General features: G+C 41.5%; 1 protein-coding gene across 1 annotated transcript in view; it reads left to right on the top strand.

Annotated features, from left to right (window-relative positions):
• si:dkey-34e4.1 (carboxyl-terminal PDZ ligand of neuronal nitric oxide synthase protein) overlaps positions 1-27,286 on the top strand; it is a 126,111-nt gene that overhangs the window by 81,850 nt on the left and 16,975 nt on the right. Inside the window, exons 10-12 of the mRNA XM_034192984.1 lie at positions 4,235-4,396; positions 7,939-8,146; positions 10,955-11,294. Coding sequence (XP_034048875.1) covers positions 4,235-4,396; positions 7,939-8,146; positions 10,955-11,294 — 710 coding nt within the window. The remainder of the gene's footprint in view (positions 1-4,234; positions 4,397-7,938; positions 8,147-10,954; positions 11,295-27,286) is intronic.

Below are 27,286 nucleotides of genomic sequence, written 5' to 3'. Positions count from 1 at the left end.
GGATGTAAAACTATTGACGAGATACTCTATCTCACTCACAGAGTTTAGGTAGCTACTCTGCACTGTGTTGGTATATGGCATTGGAGAACATAACAAAGAAGGAATCATATCCTTAAACCTAGTTACAGCGCTTTCCGAAAGACTTCTACTGAAATGAAACTTATTCCCCACTGCTGGGTAGTCCATTAAAGTAAATGTAAATGTTATTAAGAAATGATCAGACAGAAGGGAGTTTTCAGGGAATACTGTTAAGTCTTCAATTTCCATACCATAAGTCAGAACAAAATCTAAAGTATGGTTAAAGTGGTGGTTGGACTCATTTACATTTTGCCAATTGAGTCTAATAATAGATTAAATGCAGTGTTGAGGCTGTCATTCTCAGCATCTATGTGGATGTTAAAATCACCCACTATAATTATCTGAGCTAAGCACTAAGTCAGACAAAAGGTCTGAAAATTCACAGAGAAACTCACAGTAACGATCAGGTGGACGATAGATAACAACAAATAAAACTGGCAAAGACACACGACAAAGTATTCACAACAAAGTTGCCTCATGGCACTTTACACAAGTAAGGTCTAATCTTACAACCTGGTCTCACGGCAAGTTGTGATTCAGCAGCACGAAATATACATTAATCTATTGGTTTGTGATATTGTGACAAAAAGCGCCTCATTTTCGACATGGCAGCACAAATTCATTCTAATTCATTCCATGATGGCTGCACGAAATTAAAAGTGAAGCAGGGGGGTGAGGGGTGGTTATGGTTAGGGTGCTGGGAAAGAGTAAGATTACGTTATGGTTAAGGTTAGGGTCGGGGTAGGAGTTGTGTTAGTAATAGTTAAAAAAAAAAAAAAAAAACCCCCGTCAAAAATTTGACTCAATTCGTCACGGGAGCACAAAAAAAAAAAGGGAGACTGGGCTGAACCTTACCAGCCTCCAGAGCAAGCACACAGGCGACAGTGGTAAGGAAGAACTCCTTCTGAGGAAGAAACCTTAAGCAGACCAGACTCAAAGGGGTGACCTTCTGCTTGGGCCATGCTACCGACACAATTTACAAAACAGTTCACAATACAATATCCAGGAAATGTTTGATACGATCATGTTTGACACTTCATATTTAGCATATAACAGAAGTGAGTTACTTGATAACTGTGCCAGGTCCTTATTAATTTGGTTTTGCACATATATATATATATATATATATATATATATATATATATATATTATACAAATAATGAATGTTTATGAGTTATAAATAATGGTACAAATATTTCATTAGGTGAAAGCTGGAACATACCATTCAACGAGGCAAAGTCCAAATTGTGACATGTAGTCCATGATGCTGTGCACTGACTCTGGACTTCCATTAAAAGAAGACTTTGTGTAGTTCCTCAGCCCAGCCAAAAGTCACATCACCTTTTCATCTGAACAGCTCTTCATACATCCAGATGACTTACAGCGGAGTGGATTGTGTGTTCCACCGTCTGTTCCTCTGTAGATGACCCATGGTCACAGACATACTGTCATGAAGGGGCTGTTAAATGACCCTGGTTAAATAAAAACAAAAAACATCACAGGATTCGAACCCACACACTCTGATTACCAGATGGAAACTTTACCACTGCGCTACAATCACTGTCTTGTAACAGGAGCATGAAATGGGTAAAATCAACAAGCAGATAAACATATTTTTGAACAAAAAAGTGCTGCGATAACTGACCAAACATTGTATGATACGGTGGATTTCTGCTGATACATGACTGAAAGTGGCGTATTTGTCATACTGCTGGCTTTTCCTGGTGCTGCGGTGAGCCGCTCATGGCCTGACACACATGTCCTGTCAGATTTGACATTCAGATCTGCATGTCCATGGACTGACGGCCCGTTTCTCCTCCCATCGCAAAAGCCATATATGTTTTTATGTATTTCCACACAAGCACACACGCAGGTCTCTGTCAAAACATGGGATGTGTGGTGCAGCTTTGACAAGGACTGGTGATGTCAGCTGCGGACAGCCAGCCACGCCCCCTGTCCTGTCAGTGCATAGACCAAGATGTCACTCTGTGATCAGATGAGAGATACTTCGCCTGCAGGGGGGAATCACATGCACAGATGTCTTGGGGGGTGGCGGGGGAGCGCGCGAAACACACCCACACTTGTTGTGGGGGGAGCCAACACTCTGGCACGCCACATGTACACTCGGCAACTTCACAGTCGTGGGGCACTTAGACAAATTTCACTGCCAGCTCAACAATGATTGTCTGCAGATTGTTTTCATGATGATAGTATGAATGGCCACACATTCTCTAAGTGCCATGGGAGCGTTGTAGGATGTTTGTGCGTTTGTGCGAATTTGGCTGACTCCTGCCGCGAGAGGGATCGATGGGCTCGCACAGCGCACACTCTGTCTTTCAGCCGCTGGTGTGCTCAAATAGTTGTAGCAACAGGTGTACGAAGTGTTGGAAACAGCTCCGAAGTTACACGTTTTGCACCCGATTCCTGCTTCATGCGCACTTTATGCGTAATTCGACCAAATTCATACTATGCATGAAGGGGCCCTGAATGTGGTTCATGTCAGTTTAACAGTGTTGTTAGTGCTATTGATTTATTGTGTTTTTGTAGTTCAAATAGATTAGTCAGTTTGTTAGTTTAGTCAGTTTAGTTAAGTCTCATGTTGCCGGTACCATGAGTGAAAAGTGTATTGCATTTGGATGAATGCCGCCAAAACCGACCATTGATAGACCTAATATTTTTGGAGAAGGTACGGATATTAGCTTAGAATACTGAGCAATGGACATTGCTAACTACATTCTGGACTCACACGCCATTCCAGCAAGGGGCGATAAATCATCTATATATTAAATTGCATGTGTGCGTGATGTTATTTAGTAAGTTCAGTGTAAGTACATAATATAATTGTAAATACATTAAAAATACATGGATGACACAAGAAAGTGAAAACACATTTCCATTGTGGTCCATTTAAACATCAAATGACAAGATAGAAATAATAATGAAAATAATAATAGTGTGTATATGATAACAAGAACCTAAACAATTTATAAATACATTAAGATGGTAAATTAACATTTAAAATATTACACAATTAACAGGAAATAAAAAGGGTTGAGTTCCTCTTCTAAAAATTGTTGAGGTCTAAGGTTCTAAAAACATTCTGGACTCACACGCCATTCCAACTCATTATAGAAACTTAATTTATTAACACCCTTGACAAATATCAGCTACCTATTTTGTAAACACTACCCAGTCTAGAGCCTGTGGATCCCCACAGGCAACACACCAGTTCAGTTTTAATCCTCTTCTCTTTTGCTTTGTTCCTCCTGTATTTTCTGTGAGCTCTTTGAGAAAACCTGCACATCTTTAGCGCCACACACATCTGCATCCTTTTGTGGCTAAAGATGGGAGTAGACAGCAGACATGCACACATTCCCATGAAGGGGAACCACGTGTGCACACAGTGTTATTACTCTGGTGAAAAGAATACGTGTGCATGTTTCTGCTTTTGTGTGTACACAGAAATTTGGGCCTGTCACTTTAATGTAGCAGACGGGTTATGGGATTTATCATATTTAAACGAGATCCATGGAGTGTTGCAGGATTATGGGGTGCTGAGCGATCCGGTCTTGTACACCCACAGTGAGGGTTAATGACTGTGTCCATGGCAGAAAGTCAAACATTTTCATGGTGGATATTTGGCTCCAACAGAGAACTGCAAAGTCACCCATGTTTTTTTGGCTTTTCATTCATGAGTGACAGAGCAGGAAGGTGACAGTTGATCAGACTGCTGCAACACAGGCTTTGCTTAAACTTGCTACGCCCACAGCCTCTGCAGCTTGGACCCAGCTTAGTCGTGGGAAATGAATGAATGGTTGGTTGGAAGTGCTTAAAGAATAGTTATTCATGTTGTCTTTCAGAATAATCAGGTGTTGGCGGTTTTAACAAAGCAGAGAATTTCTTCTTCACAGGGCTGACGATGAAAAAGTGACATGTGAATCAGGGGTTGTTGTCAGGCAGGATCAGCCCACAAATTTAAATTGTAATTCTTTGCATTAACAGCCTGTATCATAGCCATACCAGATAAAAAAGAAATAAAAATCAGATGCCAAATGACTGTATGCCTGTCAGAGAAAACACTTCTTTTTGCCGTTTTCCTTTCATTAGTAAAATGATTGTGTATTTTTTTTTCTTTTCTGTGTCTTTGTTTTGCAAGGACTTTGATCGAAGGTCCCGTTTCACTGTGACATCACAAGGCATTTCTCCCAGCAGCCCTTGCTCTCCATCACTCACTCCACTGGCATCACAGCACTACCTGCAGTTTCTCCAGCAGCAGCTCCAGCAGCAACAACAGCAAACACAAGTGGCCATCGCACAGGTAAACCACACAAACACACACTGGCTCTTACACAGCCCAGTCTCATATTTTTTGTTTGGTTTGTTTTGTTTTGTTTTCGTGATCCCATCACATAATATATTGCATTTTCATGATATGGTCTCCCATTGCTGACTAGTTTAACCCTAACCCTAAATGCAATGGTTTTCCCTTCATTGCTTTGTTTTTACATTTGAAACAGATTCTCCAGTCATTCATCCATTTTATATACCCACTTACTTCAGTTAAGGGTCACTGGAGCCTATCCCAGCAGTCATAGGGCATGAGGCGGGGTACGTCCTGGACAGGATGACAGTCTGTCGCAGGGTCACATACAGTTGTGCTCAAAAGTTTGCAGAATTTTAGATTTTTTTTTTTTTTTTTTTTGGCCACTTTTCAGAGAATATGAATAATAACAATCTTTTTTTTTCACTCATGCTTAGTGGTTGCATGAACCCATTTATGTTTACTCCTTTTAGATCATAATGACAACAGAAACTACCCAAACAACCCTGATCAAAAGTTTACTACACTGATGATTTTGGCCTGATAACATGCACACAAGTTGATACAAATGGGTTTGAATGGCTACAAAATGTAATTGTCCTCACCTGTGATCTGTTTTCTTGTAATCAGTGTGTGTATGTGTATATAAAAGGTCAGGAGTTTCTGGGCTCCTGACAGACCCTTGCATCTGTCATCCAGTGCTGCCCTGACATTTCTGGTTTCTGAGTCACAGGGAAAGCAAAAGAATTGTCAAATACAAAGTAATTGAACTGCATGAAACAGGAAAGGGATATAAAAATATATACAAGGGACTGAGAATGCCAATCAGCAGTGTTCAAACTCTAATTAAGAAGTGGAAAATCAGGGATTCTATTGGAACCAAACCACGGTCAGGTAAACCAAGAAACATTGCAGCAACAACTGCCAGGAAAATTGTTTGGGACGCAAAGAAAAACCCCCAAATAACTTTAGCTGAAATACAGGACTCTGAAAAAAAGTGGTGTGGTTGTTTCAACATGCCCAAGGACCTAATTGTCTACTTTCACCTGGTTTTACACAAAATTATTCCCCTGATCTGTACTAAGTAAATACAGTTTTTCACTTTTGTTAGATTAGAATTCATCCCAATGTCACAAATTATTGAAATATGTTTAAAGCTTTCCTGATTGCACATGTTCCACAACAGTACTTTCATCACCAATTACACCTGATTTCAGCAACTCCCCCCTCAAAATCATGGACACAAATTGGTAATAGGAGATAGGTTTTAGCCATCTTGAGGGAAATAGCGTTTCAAGACATCGAGTCACTTTGTAAAGTCATTTCCTATGTATTATGTACAGGAGTGATTAATTTCTACAGCAGTTCATTCATACACTTAAAACTTTTAAAGACCTTCATGTGGATTATTTGTGGATCGTTTTAAACTCTGAAATCATTTCATTAGGAACAGATGGTAAGTTTGCAAGTTCCCACAGACTGAAATGTTTTTGCAGTCTTTCTCTATCCAGTTCATCTATTTCTTCTTTGATCTTACTAATGGAAACCAACCAACCTGCACAAATACACTCTGCATAATATTAATAATATTACCCTACTTTGCCACATAATTAATGACAATGTTTTGCAGAAAATTTTGGTCAAATCAGATTTTTTAAAGTTTGCCAATCGATGGGTTTGTTTTAAAACAATATAAGTAAGTAAAAGGTTTTATGAAGCTGTGTTTAATCACATTACTTTACTCCACAATGGCACAGTCTGCACTTGCAGTTTCACAGTAATAACTGAGGAGCTCTTTTGTACTGAAAAATTTTCATCATTCTGGTGCTATTAATCATAACATCTTACTGATCAGTGCAAACTTTGGAATATATTTGAGCTCTTTGCAACCACTGCCAATTTCAGTAGTGCTAAGTGAAACTAGTAGATCAGTGGGGAGTCAGTAGGATGAGGCATGACCAGATGTAAATCCAAAGCAGTGTTGCATATTTTGCATGATTCAAACCAGTAAATAATGAGGCTCACACATATTGTGTTTCGAAACTGCTTCAGCAGGGTTTAGCAGAATATAAGCCAGAAAAGGTGATCTACATCTTGGTGAGTGGTGCACGTTGCATTGCTTTGACCCCAGGTTGTCTCACTAAAGTGCCAGTAAGATGTGTGAGCCTGTCAGATGCTGTTCCACAAGGGGGCATCATTGGAACACATGTGGACAGATAATATTCACAGCATTAGAAACCAACCACAAGCTATGTTAAAAAAACAGAACCCTCAGCAGCAAACAGTTAGGCACAGATGAGTGCAAGAAAATATCTCTTTTCCTGCAAGATTAATCAAGATTTTCTTCTTATCAAATTATCTGAAGAGCATAGGCACCTCTGCTTGCGGTTTCTTAGTGTTTCCTGTCCAATACAATGCCATAAATAGCCATTCCGTCGTTACTTCCAATTTCAGTGTTGACAATATACAGATACAGAACCAGAACATGGATCAGACTCTGATCCATAATCTCTTTGGACAGAAACAGGCATGAGTTCAGGCCAGTGTTGTGAAAGTAACTTTGACAAGTTACTTTTTTAGTTACTTTTTTAATTGCTTTATACAGTTACTTCATTAGCAGCATTATGCAATTACTTTATTAGAATCTGCCAAAAACTTGCAACTAATAAGTAATGTAACTAATAAGGTAACGAGTAACGTAACTTGGTTACTCGTAAGATTGAGCAACAGCAAAGTAACTCATCAGCAAAGTAACTAATAGTTACTTTTCTGAGTACTAAATAACCAAAATAAAAAAATAACCAAATTAGATTATGAGTAACTTTATTAATTACATTCAGCAGCTACCGACAAGGTGTCCGCAGCTGCTAATGAACTAACTGTATGAAGTAACTGTAAAATAAAACTGTATAAATTAACTAATGAAGTAACTGGTTCTGGTCCATCCGGACCAGAACCTCCCGCCGTAAGAACAGTTTCTTCCCCTCTGCCGTTAGACTCATGAACACCTCATAACTCAGTCACCTTAAGCTTAACTCTGTCACTTTATCATTTTATCACGGGTCACTTTAGACAATGTACTTTGGTTTTTAATTGCACTCCTCCCACTGCACTGTTTTTTCTGTTTCTCTGTTTTTCTGTTGCACACAGCCTTTCATATTTCATATTTCTTTTTTTATCTTATATTTTATCTTATTTTGACACATATATTATATTTTATCCTAGCATTTTATCTCTTCTTAATGTTGCACCATTGTACCGAAGCAAATTCCTAGTCTGTGAATCCTGTTCACTGGCAATGGCAATAAACTTCTTCTGATTCTGATTCTGATTCTGAACTTTCCAAAGTTACTTTCCCCAACACTGGTTGAGGCTGGGTTGAGAAGAAATGAGGCAAGGAGATAACAGAAAGGTTATGATTAGTATAGGTGGGGTAGCTGTGGTTCAGGTTTCTGTCCTCATTTTCTTTCTAACTGACCATGCTTTTCTTACAATATGTAGTTTTTCCACATAAATAACATCAGCGTTTTGACACTCAGGTGCAGCTACTGAAGGATCAGATGGCAGCAGAAACTGCTGCTCGTATGGAGGCTCAGGCTCGTGTCCACCAGCTCTTGTTGCAGAACAGGGACTTACTGCAGCACCTGGCCCTGCTCGTGCAGCAGCTGAAGGAGCTGGAGAGCTGCTGTCCAAAAGGAGCACAACCAGGGCTGCAGACGCAAGAGGAACTTCAAGGTAATGGCCACAGTAAGTGACAGCCTGTGAGGGCAGCAGGAAACTATCAAACCCCTCAGATGCTATGAATTCAGGAGCATTCTGGTGTTATGAGAATACACTCCAACCCAACGGTCCAAATACTGTTGTTGACCAGTACTAAGAACTCACCATGTTGACTGGTGTATTTATAAAATGCTGCACTGTTTTCCTTTGTCAACCACAGGGAGAGACCGTTTAGTGTTGTTTACTGTTAATTGTTAACAATAACATGACCATAAATTCATGTTCTTAGCAGTTTCATTCAATTAATTAAATCCCTGTAATTGTAGTTTAAATCAGGTGTTCCCAACCCTGGTCCTCAGGGACCCTCTAACCTGCACGTTTTCCATCTCTGTGGTGTCAAACACTGATGAGTTCATTTAAGCGTCTGTTAGCTCTTGATTGGCTGAACACACCTGATCATCTCACACTTAAATTGCATAAATAACACAGAGACACACACACACATACACATAAATAAAAATGCAATAGTATTCTTTGGTCAAGGAAATACAACCCAGCAAATGTACGACAGGGGATCCAGGTCTTTGAGTGTAATTTCAGAGCATTACATCTAAAGGTGCTTTCACACACATGGCGTGTGCATGGCGTGCTGTACTTGCTGCACACAGCAGCAGTCACTGGTACACTGTAAAATTTTTGACCAATGGTTATGTCAAAAAATTGTGGCAACAAAGCGACACATAATAAAATTGAATATATTTTAAGTTCTACAATTTTGATTAAAAATATTGAATACATTAACTGAACTTAAAAAAAATTAAGCACATGTAACAGGAGGTGGTAAAATCACAAGTCAGAATTTCAATACATCCACTTGGGAAATGATTCACAATATTAATACCAGCATTTTGGCATCAAAATTAATCCTATATCTTGAAAATAACCCCCCACCCCTTGAATGTAACAAATTATGGTCTATTTTCAATTATCTGGCTAGTCCGCTATGTGTAAAGTTTGCCCATGCTCTTCAAAAACTTTATAAACACAATTCTTTCACAAAGGTTTTATTTCAGTAACACTGAATAACTTAGGAGGAGGCTCTTCAAAAACTTTAAAAACATAAACCATTGTCAAAGGTTTTATTTCAGTCACACTGTGTGAATAACAGAACTTAGGAGGAGGCCATGCTCTTCAAAAACCTTTAAAAACATAAATCATTGTCAAAGGTTTTATTTCAGTCACACTGTGTGAATAACAGAACTTAGGAGGAGGCCATGCTCTTCAAAAACTTGTAAAAACATAAATCATTGTCAAAGGTTTTATTTCAGTCACACTGTGTGAATAACAGATCTTAGGAGGAGGCCATGCTCTTCAAAAACTATAAAAACATAAACCATTGTCAAAGGTTTTATTTCAGTCACACTGTGTGAATAACAGAATTTAGGAGGAGGCCATGCTCTTCAAAAACTATAAAAACATAAACCATTGTCAAAGGTTTTATTTCAGTCACACTGTGTGAATAACAGAACTTAGGAGGAGGCCATGCTCTTCAAAAACCTTTAAAAACATAAATCATTGTCAAAGGTTTTATTTCAGTCACACTGTGTGAATAACAGAACTTAGGAGGAGGCCATGCTCTTCAAAAACTTTAAAAACATAAACCATTGTCAAAGGTTTTATTTCAGTCACACTGTGTGAATAACAGAACTTAGGAGGAGGCCATGCTCTTCAAAAACCTTTAAAAACATAAATCATTGTCAAAGGTTTTATTTCAGTCACACTGTGTGAATAACAGAACTTAGGAGGAGGCCATGCTCTTCAAAAACTTTAAAAACATAAACCATTGTCAAAGGTTTTATTTCAGTCACACTGTGTGAATAACAGAACTTAGGAGGAGGCCATGCTCTTCAAAACCTTTAAAAACATAAATCATTGTCAAAGGTTTTATTTCAGTCACACTGTGTGAATAACAGAACTTAGGAGGAGGCCATGCTCTTCAAAAACTTTAAAAACATAAACCATTGTCAAAGGTTTTATTTCAGTCACGCTGTTAGCCTGAGATCTTGTTTTTGGCTTGGCCATGACACTTGATTTACTACAACTTGCCATGCTGTGACTTGAAATTACATGTGTAATTGCATGATCACTGTAATAATATCAGTACTTATGTAGCTTTTGTGACGTCTCTAAAACAAGTACTACCAAGTCAGGAGCATTATATATCATAAACTTGAACGTTGTGTTCAATGCAGGGTTCATCAAAACTAATCATGAAGTCAAAACAATTGCATTCTAATATTTCGAAAGATGTTACAATTACAGTATATATTGCAGTTTTTTTGTTGTTTTTTTTTGCATGGGGTGGGGTTTTTTTGTCATGGTAGACACCCACTTCCAATATGAAATATCTCCCAAATTACACAATGCACAATCTCTAAAGTGGATGTAAGCATATTTGAAAAAATATATATTTTCTACCATTGCCACCTCCTGCTAGTATGTGTTAATAAAAGCAACAGATGAAATGTGTTGGATTTAGTGATAGCACGCTAAATGATGAGTTATATCACCAAAACATATTTAGTAAGTCCTAGTCAATTTCACAAGGACAGCATCCGGCGTAGGATTTACGTCGAAAAGACGTAAATCCAAAAGAAACCAAAAGAAAAACTGAATCAAATATTGGCACTTATCTTGAAAATAGTCATGAGAGCACTTCAGCCGGTTAATAAGTTACCAACAATGTGGTGGGTTTGATCCCATGACTGTTGTTTGGTTTCAAGCATCAAAAGTAATGAAAAAATAATTTAATTTGATTGATTTGATGTGTTGCAGGTCGCCACGTGTCACTGCACAGCTCAGTTTCTGCATCGGCTAATTCTCTGTCTCTGAGCCTGAAGGACCACTACAGCCGGAACCCGGAACAGCTCATCACCTCCACACCCACACGGCTGCTCCAAAACACGGCCCTTTCTCCCTCGCAGGTGCATTCTGCCGAATTGTACTTCAACCTGCTCAATCTGGAGAACAATACCAAACCAGCAGCATCACTGCTAACACACCTGGACCCGTTCATTAGAGCCACTGGGTCGCCAGGTCATACTGAGAACTCTGAAGTGACCTGCAGTGGCCTTCTCCCGTTTACGTCCAGAAACTCTGCCAACATGGATGACAAGTAAGTTGTAAAGTTTATTGCACAAACAGTTTTCCACCTGGACACCTGCATGATGCTCACGTGCAGTCCGCTGTTAGCAGGTTGTGTAGTAATGAAGTTGTTTTATATAAACGCACACAGACTTACCTCGAATGTTAATTAGCCACCAGTCACTTTGTGTTTGAGGTAACCAGGCTACGCGGCGACAAATAGTGCCAGGAGCATTCAGTGTTATTAGTGGAGAAAAGCTCAACTCAGCAGAAACAACCTCCAGCTAATGAAAGTGTGACTATAATCAGGGGATTACAGAACTGCTTCAGATACAAGCAGAGAGGGTTCGACTCGAGGGACAAAATGGAAATCTTAAAAGCTACTAAGAGAGGTTTGAAGAACAACACTGAACATCTTTTTATTTTTTAGTTTTTTAGTTATTTTCATTTATATAGCGCCAAATCACAACAAAGTTACCTCAAGGCGCTTCACACAAGCACGGTCATCTTTGAAGCAACTAATAACTTCCAAACCACAACAGTTTCAAACTCCGTTTTTACATATTAAGTTATTTAAAAACACATTTGAAATTTAAATTTACATTTGTCATATTTACTGCTTTCTAAATCTTAATCCTGTATAAAATCTATATACACTGTAAAACTCAATGAGGAAACCAATTGCCTTAAACCATTTGAGTTTGCCAACTTAAATAAAATTATTTTCAAAAATTTAATTGTTAAAGTTTTAGTAACTTAACAATTTATAGTTAATTAAACTTATGTAAATCTCATTTGTTTTTCAATACAGAAAGTGACAAATGTCTGCCTAAAAAATTTGCATTACATTTTGGATTAGATTTTTTTGATGCATTCTTTGGTTTACTTGTTGACTCTGCGTTGTGTTGTTATGACTCCGCCTATTCGCTCCTCTCAGGACGCGAACTCACGATCTCCGGCATGGAAGTTAGACTCTCTAACCAGAAGGCTAAAACCCAGGGCTCTGGCCTTGTGACCAGACAATTCTTTTGAGCTGTTGGAGTGAGGTTTACTAACTATATATGCACAGCGACACCTGCTGGCCTCCGTTACATAAACTCAATTAAAATGAGTGAATGGAATGCACTGGAAATACATCACCAACACTAAAATGCCCCAAAACCTTAAGTGCACTTAAAGGAACTGATTTGTTATGGCAACAATTCATTTTTGAGTTAGTTTAGTTAATGGAAATGAGTGACTATAACTTTTCAAAGTTTGAGTTACATTAACTCAAACTGTTCAACTAACTGGGTGATTTGTTTTTGGTGCTGCTGCTTTGTCGTCATAGAGGTTTGGCCGATTCTGTTTTACTGCTGCAGACAGGAAGTGAAAGGTGTAAAACTGCTGCCAACAGCTGATGTTTTAATGGATGTACTTCACAGTAAAATATAAATATTAATGCAGTCGTAGCTCTTGACTGAAAAGGGATGAGAAGGCAGTGGTGCCAAGGTAACATTTAGTACTTTTAGCTGTACTTTGTGGGCTTTTAACAAAAAAATATCACATAAAACGTTTAGGAAATACACCTATTTTTATACACAATTTAACTTTTTGAGCCAATAAGTAATAGAACAATCTAAATATGAGGAATATTTTTAATAGCAAGCATCACTACATCAAACGTCACTAAATATGTCTTAGACTTGATTTCACTTGGACTTACCATCCATCTCTGAAAAATACAAACAGTGTGGTACTGTATGGTAAATCTATCTGGCAGTTCTGTAAAACTAAGTGATCGTGTAAGAAGGAGACGAGTGAGGGAAGCAACAAGTGTAACAAAGAGTAACTTTTTTATTTGTTCTGGAACAACTTCACAGGTTTGCAAATCTTGATTTTTGCTTCCACGCAATAAGTAAAGAACTCCTGTTCTGATTGAAAGCCATTTCTTGGTGGTGTATCGGGGAGGCTAGAGGAAGTATCCTTTTGAAAATTGGGGCCAGTACACCACATACCGGTTGTAAAAGTAAGTCCTTTCGGCTGCTCCCTTGTTTGCACTCGGGGTCGCCACAGCAAATCCGAGGTGGATCTGCATGTTGAAATGGCACAGGTTTTACGCCGGATGCCCTTCCTGACGCAACTCCACATTACATGGAGAAATGTGGCAGGGGTGGGATTTGAACCCGGAACCTTCTGCACTGAAACCAAGCGCATTAACCACTTGGCCACCACCCCTGCTATGTTTGTAACGTGGTATATAAAGCACCAGTCTTTCCTTATAGAGATCATTTCCGGACTTCATTATCACCCCTACTATAAAACCATACACCAACTTATCATACAAGTGGGGACATATGCCACGCTTTGCGTTGCTCATGTCATACCACTACACCCGAATGCTCCTAATATATTCACATTGGTTGGGGATGTTATTAAAAGCATTCATTTCAGCTGACTTTGTAGCTTGACAGAATCTCTGCTTTAATCAAATAGCTCTAATTCCACTGAAATACCAACAACACAGCTTGTCGTGTGCTGGCACAAACATGGCAAACCAGATGTGCAAAGTGCTTCTCAGTGTGACGAAAATGCCATTAAGCAACAGTGAAGACTGTGTGTGTGTGTGTGTGTGTGTGTGTGTGTATATATAAATACATACACACCCACACACTGTGTATCTTAACAGTGTGTGTGTGTGTGTGTGTATATTTATACCATGGTCAGTGAGAATTCCATGTCTAACTGGCGTGCATTATTTTCGTGTATACGCACACGTAGTTCGGCGAGTTAAGTCACTGTTATAATCACTCCGCTCTGGTCATCACCATAGCAACGCGCAAGTCAGTTGATGCAGATCAGCTGTGTTTTGACAGGTGAATGACAGAAACGCGATAAAACATGGATTTCCAAGTGAATTTTAATATTTTTGACAAAATAAAATGTTTGAGGAATGGAAAGAGGAGGAGAGCAAACGAGAAGAACAGCAAAGCAACAACATAAAGATTTAACATCGGACGAACTGGACAAGATTGAAGACGGGAAAGAAGAAGAGAACGGTTCTATCCTTGCAGGCTGCTGAGCGCTCCGCATCAAAACAGCGAGCGTAGTCTCTGGACCTGTTGCCGGAGTTTGCCACAGCTCCACACAGCAGAGAGGGGAGCGGTGTGAGTGGCCTGCTGCGGTGCAAGCCCGCAGACTCGGTAAGCGCATCGGAGACAAAACATAAATAGTCCCAAATACTCACACATTTTTATCAAGTTCTGTTAACTTAAATAAATATTTGTGTGTTAGCTCACTGTGTGGGACTGTGGTATAAACAGATTAAACAACTCGAAGCCGTGCATTATACGGTTTAAATGCACTGTTTAGACGCCGCGTTGTGCATTCAAACTGTATAATCCACGGCTTCTCCTTGTTTAATCCTTACACACACACACACATATATATATATATATATATATATACATACACACACACACACACAGATCTTCTCTAGATCTTTCAGGTTTGGAGTTTCAGCTCCCTCCAAAGATTTTCTATTGAGTTCAGGTCTGGAGACTGGGCAGGCCACTCCAGGACCTTGAAATGCTTCTTACGGAGCCCCTCCTTAGTTGCCCTGGCTGTGTGTTTGGAGTCATTGTCATGCTGGAAGACCCAGCCATGACCCATCTTCAATGCTGTTACTGAGGGAAGGAGATTGTTTGCCAAAATCTTGCAATACATGACCCCATCCACCCTCCCTTCAATATGGTGCAGTCATCCTTGTTATGTGTCGACGCGGGTTGAGGAGCGGACCTGCGTCAGACGGAACCCAGCGCTACAAATAACCAGAAAAGCGGTTCCAAAAACAATATATTTATTACACCCACTGTGCATAAAAGGTGTAAAAACAAAAATAGCGTCCTTCTGGTGGAGTGACTGTTGGCACGCTCTCCAGCACCCGCAAGGATCAAAGCCCGGCGCTCCTGGACTCACTACCACCGCCAAACACCCCCCCAGGTGGACACGACAAACTGACTCTCTGTGAAGCAAAGAAGAGGTGAGGTAAGTCAGCAGTTACAACAATATCTTTCAAAAGACACACGCTATCAGCAACACATTCAGGTCTGTATCTTTTTTAACTTTATGCAAATGAGCAGCTTCTCACAACAGGTGGAGGATCACTTATCCGCACGCCACAGCAGTGAGAAGCAAGCTGCACAATTCTCATCACAATTCAAGTATACTGTGTAACAAAACACCAAGTTACTATCAACAATTAATCAAACACTTAATTACCTTTAATGTGTGCTGACAGCATGTGTCCTCACCCTTCCTTGCTTCACGGGCTCGATGTGTCAAACCCAGGCGCGGTCCTCAGCGTCTCACAAACGAACATCACAAGGTCGAGTTCCCGGCAGTTCTGCTTGAATCACACATGACTTAAATGCAGAACGCCATCCAATTATCTGCTTCAGCTGAATGTCTTTAAGGTTGCATGTGAGCACCAGTCACAGGTGCTACACATGATGTTGATGAGGGTGAGGACTCTTCAGCCAGCACCTTCTCCACAGACAAATCAGTTTCCATGCCACCTGAAGAGCAAAGAAAAGAAAAGAACACCAAAATATCCAGCCACACCCCCCAACACACAACAGTACCCCCCCATCAACGGGAAGCCTCCCGGCGACCGAACAGACCAGGCCCGAGAACAGCACCTCCCTCCGGGGTCCACGTCAGGAAGCAGACAGCACCACGCTCCCAAGGTCCACCACAGACAGCAGGACAGGCACCGCATCTGGAAGGCCGGCTGGCATCAACAAAAGCCCCAAAACATTCCCCAGTACAATTCAACACACAGAAAAAACATAAAACCCACCCAAAACCTCCCCAGGGGACCGTCCCATCAAACCCCGGGAAGAAAAGAAAAACTCCCAAACGCAAAAACCCAACACAGCCCCACAAACACAATACAAACGTAAATGCATAAAAGAAAAATAACAAACAACCCCCCCAGAATGACCTGCAGAGCCCAACCCCCCCCAGAAGGCCTTCATCGCCAGTTCCAGGAGGAACAGCCAGAACCATAATCCCACAAAGGTCCCCAGGTGTACATGGAGCAAACGGCGCCCCCCAGAGGACCGTACCATCAACCCCAGGAGGTACCCTCCCCACAACCCCGGAACCCCAGACCCGGTCACACTTGGCTAGTTGGCCCCAAGCCAATTCCCCCCCAGAGGACCGTCCCATCAACCCTGGAGGTGGAACCCGGAAGGAAACAGAACAAAATCAAAAATCAACCCCCGGAGGACTACCAAAAACAACCCCGGGGGCATATAAAACGACCGTAAACCCTGTTACCCTCCCCGGCACCCCAAAAGACCCCGGGTCCCTCCCAGAGCCCCTCGGCGGCTCAACTTTGGCGAACGGCTCAAAACATTAAGCCGGAGAAGGGAACAGGAAAAAACTAACCCAGCTCCAACCCCAAGGCGCAGCAGAGAACCGGAAATACGTCCGGTGCCCCAACTCGACCATACCCCAGCCTCTCGGGAGGGGTGGAACTACCGAAATGGCGAACGGCAACAGATCGGCCCACCCCTCCGACTGAGGTAAGTCTCCGCTGCACCACACCCCGGCAACACCAATGACGAACGGTACAAAGGCTCACCGAGGCTGGAGTGGAACTGGGCCCTAACCAAACCAAGAAAAACGCCTCTAACACCCCCCCCCCCCCCCCCCCCCCCCCCCCCCAGGTGCAGAGGTCTTCTGAGAATGCTCAGCGTGACCAACCTGCACCACCCCACAACCCACAAGACAAACGGTCTTGGGGCAAGTGAGGTTGGGGTTAGGGATGTAGAGAAATAAAAAACAACAAAATAAAATGACCCAACAACCCAAACAGAAAATACCTAAAAACATATAAAAAATTAACAATTAAGTGAGCCCAGGCAGACTTCTAACCGCCTGACAATCACTCCACCAGATACGCCTCTGACTCCCCATACAATTATAACCCCTATTTAAAGAAAACAAAACATTTACCCGTGCTAGATTTTTTATTTTTTTTTATGTGTGTTATTTTGCCTGTCCCAGAACACTTGGAGACACGTCACCATTATTTCTCTTGACGCTTACATGTCAGGGCAATACAGTAATCTCTGCTCGTCCGAGCTGCATGGGCTCGTCAACAGGAGGAGCCAGAGGTCCCGTCGGAGGAGCATCAGTGGGGCGAAGAAGAGGTGGCCCAGATCTGTATCGGGGAAAGCCCCGGGACGAAAAAACCCGCTCTGATGGGCGTCCTCTCTTGCGTCCACGCTCCTTCATCTGATCATCTAGACGAATCACCAACGATATTAGCTCATCTAAATCGTTTGGCTCGTCACGGACTGCCGGCTCATCTTTTAATGACTCATTTAACCCATCTACAAACATTCCTCGTAAAGCTGCGGCGCTCCAACCTGACTGAGCAGAAACCAGAGAACATTGCATCACCACACAAGGCTCCGGACGACAAACAATCGGTTCGGACGCCGAATCTCTGGGTGACGGAGTTATCTGCACTAGTATCGATGATGCCGCAGCTGGAGCAGCAGGAAGCGGAACGGCCTGCGCTGCAAGCTCCGTAACACGGGCGTCTGTTTGTTTAATTTGGTTTGCGAGATGGTGTAATTGCTCCCATATTTTCTCCAAGTGTTCTTGAACTTTTTCGGCAAAAGGAACCGCTTCTGCCGCTGGGTCCATTATGGAATGGCCGGGAACTACTGTTATGTGTCGACGCGGGTTGAGGAGCGGACCTGCGTCAGACAGAACCCAGCGCTACAAATAACCAGAAAAGCGGTTCCAAAAACAATATATTTATTACACCCACTGTGCATAAAAGGTGTAAAAACAAAAATAGCGTCCTTCTGGTGGAGTGACTGTTGGCACGCTCTCCAGCACCCGCAAGGATCAAAGCCCGGCTCTCCTGGACTCACTACCACCGCCAAACACCCCCCCAGGTGGACACGACAAACTGACTCTCTGTGAAGCAAAGAAGAGGTGAGGTAAGTCAGCAGTTACAACAATATCTTTCAAAAGACACACGCTATCAGCAACACATTCAGGTCTGTATCTTTTTTAACTTTATGCAAATGAGCAGCTTCTCACAACAGGTGGAGGATCACTTATCCGCACACCACAGCAGTGAGAAGCAAGCTGCACAATTCTCATCACAATTCAAGTATACTGTGTAACAAAACACCAAGTTACTATCAACAATTAATCAAACACTTAATTACCTTTAATGTGTGCTGACAGCATGTGTCCTCACCCTTCCTTGCTTCACGGGCTCGATGTGTCAAACCCAGGCGTGGTCCTCAGCGTCTCACAAACGAACATCACAAGGTCGAGTTCCCGGCAGTTCTGCTTGAATCACACATGACTTAAATGCAGAACGCCATCCAATTATCTGCTTCAGCTGAAAGTCTTTAAGGTTGCATGTGAGCACCAGTCACAGGTGCTACACATGATGTTGATGAGGGTGAGGACTCTTCAGCCAGCACCTTCTCCACAGACAAATCAGTTTCCATGCCACCTGAAGAGCAAAGAAAAGAAAAGAACACCAAAATATCCAGCCACACCCCCCAACACACAACAATCCTGTCCCCTTTGCAGAAGAGCACCCCCAGAGTATGATGTTTCCACCCCCATGCTTCACGGTTGGGATGGTTTTCTTGGGGTTGTTCTCATCCTATAAACATGGTAAGTGGAGTTGATTCCAAAAAGCTCTATTCTGGTCTTGTCTGACCACATGACCTTCTCCCATGCCTCCTCTGGATCATCCAGATGGTCACTGGTGAACTTCAAACGGGCCTGGACATGTGCTGGCTTGAGCAGGGGGACCTTGCTGCCCTGCAGGATTTTAAACCATGACAGCATCATGTGTTGCTAATGTAATCTTTGTGACTGTGGTCCCAGCTCTCTTTAGGTCATTGACCAGGTCCTCCTGTGTAGTTCTGAGCTTTCTCAGAATCATCTTTACCCCACAAAGTGAGATCTTGCATGGAATCCCAGACTGAGGGAGATTGACAGTCATCTTGTGTTTCTTCCACTTTCTAATAAATAATCATAACAGTTGTTGTCTTCTACCAAGCTGCTTGCCTGTTGTCCTGTAGTCCATCCCAGCCTTGTGCAGGTCTACAGTTTTGTCCCTGGTGTCCTTAGACAGCTCTTTGGTCTTGGCTATGGTGGACAAGTTGGAGTGTGATTGATTGAGTATGTGAACAGGTGTCTTTTATACAGGTAACAAGTTCAAACAGGTGCAGTTAATACAGGTAAAGAGTGCAGAATAAGAGGGCTTCTTAAAGAAAAATTAACAGGTCTGTGTGAGCCAGAATTCTTGCTGGTTGGTAGGTGTTCAAATACTTATTTGCAGCAGTAACATACAAATAAATTATTTAAAAAATCATACAATGTGATTTCCGGATTTTCTTTTTTTTTTTTTAGATTATGTCTCTCATAGTGGACATGCACCTAAGATAAAAATTTCAGACCCCTCCATGATTTCTAAGTGGGAGAACTTGCAAAACTGCAGAGTGTTCAAATACTTATTTTCCTCACTTTATATATATGTGTGTGTGTGTGTGTGTGTGTGTGTGTGTGTGTGTGTGTGTGTGTGTGTGTGTGTGTGTGTGTGTGTGTGTGTGTGTGTGTGTGTGTGTGTGTGTCAAAGCCGTGTTTAGTTGTAATATTCAGTTTTTATTGGTCCTATTTGTAACTTCCTGACTTATCTTCATCTTTGTCCAACACTCATGAGCAAGTTCACACTAATTCTTGTTTTCATCTGACTCTTCACAGTTTGTTATTGTTGCTATATTCCTTTTTCTGTTATTTTTCTTCTTTTTTTTGCAATTGTTTTTGTCATTCTGGGAAATGGGGGCACAAAAGACCAATTTTTCAGAGATTGGATAATAGACCTTTAGTGTAACAATCACATTTCCAGGCCTTTCTCATGTGACCTCCTCTTCCTGCCAATCTCTTTTAATCTTCTGGCTGCCTGTCCGGTACTGGCACCGTCATTCCATGGATTTAATGAGCATAGGTAATGATATTTCCAGTCATTTCAGCAGCACCAGGTTTATCAGCTGGATTTCATGGGTTGTTATTCAGAGATGGAAGCTGACGTTTTCCAAAGGTTTGCACCAGGTTTCTCAGACCCACGTCAGATCAGATGTCAGATGTCAGATGTTGGACAGTGAATATGGCCGACAATCATTGAATAATGTTTGGCAGGTCCTGTCATGAGGATGGTTGATGATTTAAGTTTCATGGACAGTTTCCAGTTGTTACTCTCTCAGAGACACATTCACCCAACCACATTGTGCAACAGGAGTGAGTCAATTCTTGGGCAAGTTTGAGCTGAAATTGCTCATTTTAACCAAGTCCTTCTTTGTGATACACTACCATGAACCTGTAACTGGTGAAGCCACAGACAAAATGTGTCTTATTCCCAGTTTTTCCAGTCACATCCACAGAAACTACAAACCCAAGATGCTGTTACAGTCTGCTCAGTATTAAATCTGTTCAGTGTCATTCATGTGAAGCAGCTGTACATAGTTCAAATGATTGGACCTGCTACAAAAAGATTTAGCAATCAAACACTTTCTTTCAGTGACTTAACTGCTGATATAACCACTAATATTTTCCTTCTCTTCATTCCCTATTATATATTCAGTGTAGAAGTTGATTAGCTTGCTGTATGTACAGGTCACACGCCAAAGGCACTGTTAGTGACTTTGATACAAAGATTTCCACCTTCTTGGTCATTTTATTGATTTCAATGTGACCTTTAATTTACTCAGAAAATAAACAAGTGTCGGCAGTGAATATAGGCTGACATGACTGTAGTTTGAGTTTAAAAATAGTGAGGCAGTGACTGTGAAATGTCATTTAAGTGCTTCTCTTTGCAGTGATTTTGTATAAATCATTATATTTTCGCTGTGGCCCAAGCAGAGGGTCACCCCTTTGAGTCTGGTCTGCTTGAGGTTTTTCGTCAGAGGGAGTTTATCCTTCCCACTGTTGCCTTTGTGTTTGCTCTGGGGGTTGGTAAGGTTAGACCTTACTTGTGTGAAGCACCTTGAGGCAACTTTGTTGTGATTCGGTGCTATATAATTTAAATAAATTGAACAAATAAATTGCTGTGTGTACATTTGTCTCTGCACTGTTTGTATTTATTATAGTGCAGAATGAAAACTGCAAAGACATTTATTTGCTTCAAATAAAAACATTTCCCTTCATGTTCGACATCTGAGGCTGCAGAGCTTTCATAAAAATCAAAGATGAGAAACTAATTAGGAACAAGGACTGTGGATTTGGTAGCTCATATTTGATATCAATTGTAAAAATGTTTTCTGTGATGGCTGAGCCGGTCCTGACCCCTCTGGGTGACTGAAACAGAATCCTGATCAGGGCCCTCGTACTGTGAGCTATGTACACCGTTTGCCATTAATGCACAGTCATACCAGCCACTACAATCCTATGCCACTACAATAATTTGGACCTTTCAAAGAGGCTCCCTCAGATTTCTTTCAATACATGTTCAAATGTACAGTACTGTTTATACTATGGTTTTTCTTTATACTTTAGGCTTATTATTTACTGAGAAGTGTGCATCCATATTGCCCAGCTTTTAATTTCATGTTTACTCAATAGTCACTGTCAATCAGCTGCTTTCCAGTTTGCCTTGGTCCAGAGTTCTAATTAAACCCTTGAGAGGCTAGATAATCATTGTCTTATTTTAAAATTAGACGTGCCTGAGAAGGGCCATCACATCCATATGTCATCTGGACTCTGGTCCTCGCAGCTGCTGGAAAGCAGAACTTTCATTTCTTGCATGTGATTATGAACATACATTTGCACCCAACACAATGATCTTTATCTAAGCTACAGTTTATGAAGATCATCACCTGTCAGCATTCATCAAACATAATAAATTGTTGCATTTCCCTATGAATTTTTCAGGCGCACACAGCCAGGCCAAGCAATGCATCGCCCCGCTAGCTAGGTGGCATTAGGGTAGCAATAGAGCTGCACAATTTCCATTCATTGTGGGAAATGTTGCATTTGCGATATAATAAAAGCATGGTCCTTTCTACAGAATTGAGAGAACCTTTGTGATAATCGTTTCACATTTATAGACATACCGAATAACAGAAGTACAACATAAAATTGGGGGGGGGTTAGATGTAACCATCTCCTGAAAATTATGACCCACGTCAGGGTTGACATCCCCAATGAACTCATGTTGGACAATTCTGACAGAAGAGACACAGGACCATAGAGTGCATGATTACTGTACATGAAGAAGAGTAAGAAAAATAACGTTTAGAAAAAGTCAGGTCAGGTCAGGTCTGGGAGCATGTGCCAGTGCTGCACATTGCCATATCCAAAACACTACAGACCTGCCCTGGGTCCTAGATGGGAACCACCCAAGCAGAGCACTGCTCCATCCCCACATTCTAAAGGAAGCCATCTATCTGTTGGGCGTCTCCTTGGCTTTTTCTGGTTGCTGGGGTCCTCAGAACTGCAGTACCGGGATGCTGGATCATGCCCAGAAACCTGTGCCATATATGGTGAAAATGTCTTAGCAGACCTTCCCTCAAAATGTGTTTGATACACCTCATCCGAGTCTTCCTATGTAACATTCATTTGACACATTCATTCAAGCGGCACCCAAGAATACTCAGAAGACATCTAGTTCCTAAACATCCAGTAGTCCTGTTGAAGCAGTGGTTAGCGTCCAAGTCTCACATCCGTAAAGTAAGACAGAACAATCAGGGCTTTAAAGACATGGACCTTTGGTCTCCTTCAAAGATATCAACATTGCCAAACACCTCTGAACAGTAACCTCATCGCTTCCAAGCCATCTCTTGATCTCAAAGGCCAAGGACCCAGAGACATGAAAGTCACTGCCAAGATAAGTGAATCTCTTCCGTTTCAACACTTTCACCCCTTCCGGATGCACCTCTGATGGACAAGCCAAGGAAGTCATTAAAAGCTTGAATCTTAGTCTTGATCTAGGACAGATGCAAACCCAGACACTCAGATTCCTTAATCATCTTTTCAGTTGCTGCAATCAGGGTATCCACTGATTCATCTGCAAAGTCAGTGTCAGTAAATCTTTCCATACTGACAAAGGCACTTAAGCTGTTGTTCTCCAGACCTCTGCCCAACACCTCATGCATTCAAGTACTGAAGAGAATAGGAGCTACAACACATCTCTGAGGAACGCCAGAATTCACTGGGAAGAAATCAGAGATTCACTCCCAATCCCAGTGCTGTGTGCAGACCGACTGATGTCCAGGAACTTGCTGAGGATCTCATGAATTCTCAGGATGCCCCATAGAAGTAGACAGTAAGGTGAATTAAATATTTTGGAAAATGACACAAAACAAGCTTAACTAATGCTTTTTTGTCAGCAGACAGGTTATGCCAAAGTAGAAAGAACTGTAACTTCTTTTTCACCTTTGGAATTACTTTTTGGAAATTTATGAATGTTACTTCAACATAGAAAAATGGGCCGTATTTCATAGTCAGTAATACTTTGTTTGCATGACCCCCTGTAGTCTAACCTTTGGCTCTTTTTGGTGCAGGTGTGAGGACCCTGTCGTGCTCATCCTCTTCATCCTCTAACCATCCTTCATGTTCCAATGAGATATCACCAATCTTTCCAACAATCTGCCCAAACAAACTGAACCGCAGTGTCAAAACCACGGCTAATTCGCTCCATGCCATCCTCGTCTTTCTCGCTGTTTACTACACCAGCCTGCTGCCTCTCCCCAGAAACCTTGGGGAGCTCTGCCACTGCCTAGCCCTTTCTTGTCCTTCCTCCTTCTCTTCTCTCTGCCCTTTCTCCCCCCTCTGCGTGAGTATTACTCATGACAACCAGTATGCAGAACCAGCAACTGTGGCTGTTTGTGTGGCGGATGAACGCTGTGGGTGATTGTTGGCTTGTGCATCAACTCCTCTGCAAATGGCTGTGTCGCAATCTCCATTTGTGTGCATATAAAGCTTTGCTAATTGATAACCATATTAGCACATTTGTTACATTTCCAAAAAGTCCCATATTGGAGATGTTTTTAAGTGAGTTTAGCGAGAGTCAACAGCAGAAGAGACGTGAGTCTGAATGGGCCTGTTACGGTTTGTTCGTGTCTTTACACACAAGAGTTTTATTGTTATTCGCATAGTTTATTTTGCCATTTGATTAAATGTCCATCTTCTAGATGGACGGAAGAGGAAACCCAGTTCCAGGCTTTTAGCATCAGAGATCAAACATACAGTTACACGATTCAAAAACAGCCAGTAGTCATAAAGCAGCATCGTAAAGGGAACCCATTTGTTTTTATGGCTGCAAATGAATGACAGAGCGTGCGTGAACATGTGAGCTACTGGGATGGTAGATCTGAAGAACATTGTATTTAAAATCTGATCCTGAAAGCTGTCAGGTATGATTTGATCATTTTAACTGTAAAAGTTTATTATATTATACAATAGGTGCAAGAGAAATACTTATGCAAACAAATACAAATCATACTCTGATATTTTGTGAAGGATGAAGTGAGTTATGTGGCTTTCCATTTACTGGATGTAAGGTAAAGGGTTCATTAAAACCACTTCAATTCTGAACAAAATTGATCCAATTTATCCCTGACTAACATACAGCCCTTTTGCCATCTTTAATCCATGTAGGCGCTAATCTGTTTGAGTTTGATTTTGAAGGTCAAATTTCATATAACCAATACAAAGGTGATATATGAGTAGTTAAAAGGAAAGTAACCCACCCCTTGCATACAGTGCATCCGGAAAGTAGTCACAGTGCTTCACATTTTCCACATTTTGTTATGTTACAGCCTTATTCCAAAATGCAATAAATTCATTTTTTTCTCCTCAAGAGTCTGCTCACAACACCCCATAACGACAACATGGAAAAGTTGCTTTGAGTTTTGTTTTTTATTTTGCAAATTCATTAAAAATAAAAACCAAGGAATCACATGTACTTCACACCCTTTGCTCAATACTTTGTTGATGCACCTTTGGCAGCAATTACAGCCTCAAGTCTTCTTGAATATGATGCAGGTTGGGACACCTGTCTTTGTGCAGTTTTTGCCCATTCCTCTTTGCAACATCTGTCAAGCTCCATCAGGTTGGATGGGGAGCGTCGGTGCACAACCATTTTCAGATCTCTCCAGAGATGTTCAATCAGATTCAGGTCTGGGCTCTGGCTGGTCCACTCAAGGACATTCACAGAGTTGTCCTGAAGACACTCCTTTGATATCTTGGCTGTGTGCTTAGGGTCATTGTCCTGCTGAAAGAAGAACAGTCACCCCAGTCTGAGGTCAAGAGCGCTCTGGAGCAAGTTTTTATCCAGGATGTCTCTGTACATTGCTCCATTCATCTTTCCCTCAATCCTGTCTAGTCTCTCAGTTCCTGCCACTGAAAAACATCCCCACAGCATGATGTTTCCACCACCATGCTTCACTGTAGGGATGGTGCCTGGTTTCCTCCAAACATGACATCTGGCATTCACGACAGAGAGTTCAATCTTTGTCTCATAAGACCAGAGAATTTTGTTTCTCGTGGTCTGAGAGTCCTTCAGGTGCCTTTTGGCAAACTCCAGGTGGGCTGCCATGTGCCTTTTACTAATGAGTGTCTAACGTCTGGCCACTCTACCATACAGGCCTGATTGGTGGATTGCTGCAGAGATGGTTGTCCTTCTGAAAGGTTCTCCTCTCTCCACAGAGGAATGCTGGAATGCTGACAAAGTGATCATTGTGTTCTTGGTCACCTCCCTGACTAAGGCCCTTCTCCCCCGATTGCTCAGTTTGGATGGGCAGCCAGCTCAAGGAAGAGTCCTGGTGGATCTGAACTTCTTCCTTTTATGGATGATGGAGCCAACTGTGCTCATTTGGACCTTCAAAGCAGCAGAAATGTTTCTTTACCCTTCCCCAGATTTGTGCCTCGAGACAATCCTGTCTCAGACGTCAACAGACCATTCCTTTGACTTCATGCTTGGTTTGTGCTCTGACATGTACTGTCAACTGAGGGACCTTATATGTAGACAGGCGTGTGCCTTTCCAGATTATGTCCAATCAGCTGAATTTATCACAGGTAGACTCCAGTGGAAACAGGATGCGCCTGAGCTCAGTTTTGAGCTTCATGACAAAGGCTGTGAATACTTATGTACATGTTATTTCTTAGTTGTTTTTTTTTTGTTTTGTTTTTTTTATAAATTAGCAAAAATCTAAAAAAAAAAAAAAATTCCCGTTGTCATTATGGGGTATAGTGTGTAGAATTTTGAGGGGGGAAAAAATGAAGGCTGTAACATAACTAAATGTGGAAAAAGTCCAGCGCTGTGAAGAATTTCCGGATGCACTGTAACACTTTTTATGTATTACCATCAGTTCTCTGCTATAATGTACACCTAACCAAGAAAAACACCTACCACCATAAGAACCTCTTGGATTAACACAAAATATCAACTTCACTGGGGAAAAAAATCCCAGTGACCTCACTTTGATGAGTTACTCCACCCCCCACCCCCACCACTTTGAAATTAGTTCAACCCAGAAGAGGTTGTGCATCAGAAATCCAAAAATGCTGGTTATGCTACAGAAATGCAAAAAATGTAAACAAGTTATGTTCAGTAGGATGGGGGGATTAACAGGTCTCAATCCAAACCTGTTTTCTGTCATATCGGACTAGTATCAAAGACAATAAGGTACTGAGTTTTACATCAGTCTGTCTTGGCTCTCCTTTGTCTTATTATTGTCTGAGGTGGAATTTAAAGTGAGCGAAATGATGTCTGTTGGAGTAAGCAGACTAAATCTGTCAATATGAGATGCAGATACGTTGAATGAGATGAGATGAAGTGCAGAAACTTATATAAAGAGAGAGATAAGGCAGCTAAGTTGGGATTTTTGTTGGCTTGGAGCATTATGATGAGACTGAAGGAGCGAGGAAACAATGGTACTGGATCCAGCTCCAGATTTAACTCATGTACACCACATGCAACCACAGTATCAGATG

The sequence above is a fragment of the Thalassophryne amazonica genome, chromosome 17 (assembly GCF_902500255.1).
Source record: "Thalassophryne amazonica chromosome 17, fThaAma1.1, whole genome shotgun sequence".
NCBI lineage: Eukaryota > Metazoa > Chordata > Actinopteri > Batrachoidiformes > Batrachoididae > Thalassophryne > Thalassophryne amazonica.
Note: the sequence above shows the minus strand (reverse complement) of the source record. Positions and strands in the feature narration are given on the sequence as shown.